The sequence below is a fragment of the Notamacropus eugenii genome, chromosome 3 (assembly GCF_028372415.1).
Source record: "Notamacropus eugenii isolate mMacEug1 chromosome 3, mMacEug1.pri_v2, whole genome shotgun sequence".
Taxonomy (NCBI): Eukaryota; Metazoa; Chordata; class Mammalia; order Diprotodontia; family Macropodidae; genus Notamacropus; species Notamacropus eugenii.
In genome coordinates this window covers 168,581,253-168,587,252 of record NC_092874.1, presented here as the reverse complement: position 1 = coordinate 168,587,252, position 6,000 = coordinate 168,581,253, and the positions used below count along the sequence as shown (strand labels likewise).

At 37.1% G+C, this 6,000-nt stretch overlaps 1 protein-coding gene across 5 annotated transcripts in view; it reads right to left on the bottom strand.

The window, feature by feature from the left end:
• Window positions 1-1,821: 1,821 nt before the first annotated feature.
• Window positions 1,822-6,000, bottom strand: part of SEPHS1 (selenophosphate synthetase 1) — a 38,921-nt gene continuing 34,742 nt past the window's right edge. For all 5 annotated transcript variants that reach the window (XM_072653288.1, XM_072653292.1, XM_072653289.1 and 2 more), the window contains exon 9: window positions 1,822-3,211. In XM_072653288.1, the coding sequence (XP_072509389.1) occupies window positions 2,997-3,211 (215 nt within the window). In that variant the 3' untranslated portion in view covers window positions 1,822-2,996. The remainder of the gene's footprint in view (window positions 3,212-6,000) is intronic.

Genomic DNA, 6,000 nt, shown 5'->3' with positions numbered 1-6,000 from the left:
TAGATGTAGTTGTACTAAGGTTCAGACTATAAGCTCTTGGCTAAAGCTTTTAAAACACAAAAGAATCCTCAATCCATAAACTTCTTGGTCTTAAGGCTTACAGATTTAAAATGCCCTGTTGTACTAGGGCATTTTATTAATGTTCATTTTACTAAGAAAGTGACTATTATACTTCTACTAAACTAAAAGTTACACTTTAATGTACATTTAAAATTTTCAAATAGTTGGCTAAAGAAAGATTATGTGAACAAACACTCCAGAGGAAATATAATTCTCATTTACCAGAGAATAACCACAATCACCACTAAAGCTCTTCAACCTTGACAATATTCCCCAAAACAGACTAATGGGCTCAACTGTTTTTGCAACCAATCACAGTGTAGTATCTTCAATATTATAATCCAGATTTACTTTTGAAGAAAAAATTACAAATCCTAATTGAGTTTTACAATAAACCTGAAAAGTAAAACTCATATCAATTACTAATCATTTTATGACAAATAACAAACCTTTACAAATTTCACCAAGAATATACAGGCTTCTTCTGATGTCTCATAATGGTGTAAGAGTGCTCCTGGGCTTCTCAAAGACATGACAACAGAACAGAAGCTTTTCTAAGTTCTACTAAACTGTTAGTATGGCCCCCTTAATGAGCTTAACTGTTAATCTCCAGAGGAACATCATGGCTAAGTTTGGGGAGGTTCATTACCACGCTGGCTGCAGGGTGAGACATGTCAGGAATAAGCAACTCCTAAAAACTGGAAAGTGGAGGGAGGTGGGGTGCTACGGTGAGGTGGGAAGGCTATTGTTAGTCAGAGATCTGTATTGGTGGAGGGAATATCCACACTGATGAAACCACAGATCCTTGAAAGTATATGCAATATATTTATTTATTAAAGGCACATTTACACCATGAAAGGTCAGGTTGTGCATAAAGACTGATACAATTAGAACTACTTGATTTCTTCAGGTATCATTTCAATATACCAGACATGGTTGCTGAGACAAACGACCCAGATACTGAGTAGGGTTGTTGTACAAGATGGTCATAGAATTAAAAAAAAATTATCCAAAGGCACCTACCTCCAAGTATTTCATTAGACCTTGTACTCTTTCATTTATTTCTAAGTTTTCCCTCTCTTTCCCCAAACGTATTTCTGTGAGAAATTTTCTCCTAAATCACCATTAATTGGAATTCAAAGTGTCCATCTTCATTTTACTAGTAAAATAACCCAAACCATTTCATTAAGTTGTTAGCTCTTGCCTTCAAAGAAAGCCTGCCAAAAATGAAAAACATCAGGATTGATTATAGAAAGAGTAACTCAAATTTAGGAATCCATAATCTTTTTTTGAGGGGGGAAGGTTTGAAAATGTTCAGGTTTTATCTGAGTTCCAGCACCATTTTTTGGGAAGGCCACTTTATCTGTCTAGTTTTTGCTATGCAGCAATTTATATTATCTGTACATTTCAATGAAACTACTGGCTAGAGCCCCACTGCTACGCCTGTATGAGCTACCATCTCTTCTTTGAAGGAGGACAGCTTCACAGCTTATTCTTTGAAAAGATCTGTGGTGCTTGTGTTGCCTGAGGGCAGGTCGTTTTCCAAAGACTTGCTGATGCTTCATTCAGGAAGATACATATTTCAAGATTCAATCCTCTTGTGCTATTGGAAGAAATCTCTCCAAAAAGATCAGGAAATTCTAACACAAGAAAATCTGTTTTCAAGACACATAAAACACTTTTCTTTCTAAAAGGTGATGCCCTTACCCTTGAACTCTAAAATTTAATCAAAGAACAAATGGTTCACATAAAATTTAAAACTTCTGTAAAACTAAAGTACAATTTATTGGAGGGAACTAGATTTTAAGCAAAACCCTCCCAACTCCCTCCAAAACAAAACTTAAAAGGGTATCTGCTTATACAAGAGCAATAAAAAAAATTAAATATTTATTTGAATAACAAGTTTTAAGTTCAAGCTGCAATGTTGGCAATGTAGATTTTAACACAGATCACAAAAAGCGTGCACAAAAAGTATTGGAGAAAAGGACAAAATAATGCTCAGAATTATGCTAAACAGCTGCTGATTTTTAAGAAAACGAACCACTATACAAAATATAAAATGTATTAAACACTACCATCCACAGAACAGTCTTTTTATTATTGATTATATTTAAAAATTATTTGTGTAGTTAATTATATACTGAATTGTAAATGAATATTATACATTAATCCCCTTTTGGTCGGCAATTCCTTGCTGCATTATAGCATGTCCAATTATATTGCAAAAAGTTAGCAATTTCCCCCCTTTTAATAAAGAAAACAATTATTGATATTACAGTAAATATTATAAGGTCTACAAATATGAAATGAAAATTTCTCCTTCAACTTCAAAGTGCTTTCCATGCAGAGTTAAGCACTTGCCTTATTTAACTGAGTGCACTACTAAGTTCAGGGTCAGAGAGATGCTCTTGGATCATAAGACTAGACTTTACAAATAAAAGACTGAAAGTAATCATGCAACCCTCTTACTACTACTGGGTATACCCATTGTGTCACCTACCCATTCTGCCTTTCCAGAATACCATTCAAGACATCAAAAAATTATTAGACTTATAATGATAAATATACATGTAATGAAGACACAAACTGCTAAATGACACTACTACTGGTAATGTCTGTGCTACGTGAAAGCACCTTTAAAAAGAGCCTATGCGGCGAGAGATAAGTGTCTAAAGATTCAAAATGAATCAACAGTATTGGATAACAATATAATTCTCAACTCAGAAGCTGCCTCAAGATTAGGTGCATCTTCAGTTAATGTAACAGGAAAAAAAGGCAATGGATTTTATTTTATTAATTGCATCCACTCACAAATTGACCTAAGGTCACCAGATGCGTAGACACAATGAGATTTTTTTTTACAGTCTTTAATTGTAATGATGATAAAGGAATAGATCTATTTAAAAACAAAACCAAATAGCTATTTTTTGTCTAGATTAAGAGGTGGCACCAGGTGTGGGATTCACATTTTGGGTGGCCACTTGTGGTGCTACTTCGATGATCCGGGGTTTGTCTATAATTCTGGCTGTACGGTTGCCTTTCTCTACAATCCCAATAATCCATGCTTGGTGACCTTCCCCATATTTTGGGGACTTAATCTCTGCGCAGAATCGAGCTGCCTGCTCACGTGGTAAACAGATCAGAAGGCCTCCTGGCAAAAAAAAAAAAAAAAAAAAAAAGATCATTCATTAGTTTTTGACTATTTCTGAGTAACAAAGTATTTCTGTGCTCTTTATCCTCTTCAGCTATTTGCAGAAAAATAAACTGAATTCAAATCCACTTTTCTATGAAGCACGTTTCTTATATTTTCTATAAGCTGAGACCTATAACTTGTTCTGCCTTTCCTCCTCAACAAATTTTCATTTTATTTAGCTATTTTCTGACGAAATCACAAAACGTGGAGGCTTTCTCTTTAATTATGAAAGTCTTTCATGAAACTGTGCAGGTGAGTGCGGTGTGTCTGGGCACAGAGTTAGGGAATTCAGGCTTAAAATAAAAAAGAAACAAAAAACTCAAGTTGATTCTAAATAATCTTCTTCTCTTGCATCTCTAGTTTCCCTGTCCTTATTAGACATCGATAGAGGATCATTCTTGCCATCCAAATTCTTGGCTCATACTCACGTACGGCTAAATGGAAGTGGAGGAGATAAGGAAATCAGACTGAGAGGGTCAACTGAAAAGTTATGCTAAGTAATCTCAACTGGGTCCTCACTGGAGAAAAGCCATCTTCCTACACCCATAACTGACATCCTATCCTATCTCACTCATGACACCCATACTTTTCTTCTCTCTTCCAACATTCTATGTCACTGCTCCCTCCCTCTCTCCTCGCAACTAAAAACGTCACTTCATATTTCACTGAAAAATTTGAGGCCATTTGCTGAGAGCTCCCTTTTCCCACATGACATAATCTTCCGTCTCCTCCTTTACTTTAGTCTCCAATGACGAGGGGGCCCTTCCGTTCTCCAATGCCATTCTGCCTACAGCATCCCTTCTCATCTTTTCTAACAGATGCCACCACTCCAGTCTTCCATTTACTGTCTCCCTGTCTCTGAACATAACCCCATGCCTAGAAGGCTTTCTCTCCTAACTTCTGCCTTGCTGACTCCACAACTTCCTTTAACCTGCAGTTCAGACTATCACCTGTAGGAGGCCTTTCCAGTTCCCCACAGATGCTCTACTCTGCGTGTATCTTGCATATACATGTTGTCTCCCCATCAGAATGTATGCTTCTTGAGGCAGGAACTGGTTTTGCCTTTTCTTTTTATCCCCAGAACTTAGCACAGTGCCTGGCACACAGTAAGTGCTCAATAAATGCTTACTGATTGATTTCATCTCAATTTCATTTTATGTAAAAGTGTCTTACCTTAAAATCTACCTGAAAAAATATTTTCTAGAAATCAGAGTAAATTAAAGACTAATGTGAGTCAAGGGACTTAGATCCAGCCCTTGTTCTAATGCTCTGTACCTGTGTGCCTGACCTTGGGTATTTACCTCCCCTCCGTAGGCTTCAGTTTTCTCACCTGTAAAATGAGGAAGTTGAACAGAATGATCTCTAAGTTCTCTTTCAATTCTAACATCCAATGTGCCTATGATCCAAACTAATAACAACCTTAAGATACACCTGGAGGGTTCTTCTTCCTGTCTGCTAGGGTCTGGCCGAAGAAACTGTTTTGGAATCAAGGGCAGTAAAAGAAAGTGATCTGCCTAGCTTTGCTATTCATATATAAACACCATCCCAAATTCGTTCACCCACTATTTTTATTGGATATGCACTTCACTGCCATCCCAAGCTCCAAAAAGAATAAAACAAAGACAAATCAGTCTTTTTAAAAATTAGATTTCCACAGAAAAAGTAGTGAAAATAACTTTATTAATTCTGAATAGAGAAAACAAAGTTGAATTTGCTGGTAGTTTTCTAAGACAAGAACTGTTTAAGTGACCAAAGTTTTAATAACACTACTGCTACTACTGCTACTATTGCTACTACTACTACGATTCTAACCCTAAACACTACTACTAGAAAAGCTGACGTCTAACATAGCCTGTCAGAATTTCTTAAAAAACACATCATCTCAATGTACCTTGTATCTGTCTTTACATGGGCTTGGGAAAAAAAAACAATAGTCATGGTCACAGAAAATAAAACAGAGGGTGAAGAAACAAAGAGGAAGGAACAAGAAGACTTAAAAGATGAAAAAGTAAAATCAGGAAATGGGGAAAAGAAATAGATGGAGAGGGTGATAACACTAGATGAGTTATCCAGAAAGAACACATTTTACACAGTCTACTTCTGGACCAGTACTCTATAGCAGGTGGTCATATCTATAAGAAGTATCTGTGGGATTCTAATTGTTGTTGTGTTCGTCCCTCATTTTCGAAGAGGACCACAATATCAGAGAAATAATGACGTGACTTGCACTTGACTTTGTTTTCAGTGAGGGAGGGCTGTGCAGGTCACCAGCCTCACTTCTCTTCCAGAGCCATCTGGATCCAGTGACCAGATATTCATCAGGATGACTGGAGATAGCTCAGGATGCACTGGGAGACCTTGGCCTTTTGGGCTAAGGCTTTTTCAGGTACTCACTTAGGGTGAAGTAATGCCCATTCACTGAACAGGCCTGTTTAAGAAGTAGCCAGGGTATGGTCCCTTTGATAAGGCCAAGAAAAAGAAAGACATCAGGCTGGGAAGGAAACAGCAACAGTTACTTTTGATAATTACTCTTAAGCCAGGAGAGTCCAGAAGAGCCCTTAGGCAGGGACCCATTGGCTTCCAAGCTTCAGAGTACAGTAGGTTTAAGGTTTGGGAAAGGAAGAGAAGGAAACTAGCCAGTAAAACCCAAGTCAACTGGGCATCTTTTGGCCATCCAAATTTAGAGGATTTACAACTCCTGAGTTAAGTTCACAAAAAACCATCTTGGGTAATTCACTTAAACTCTC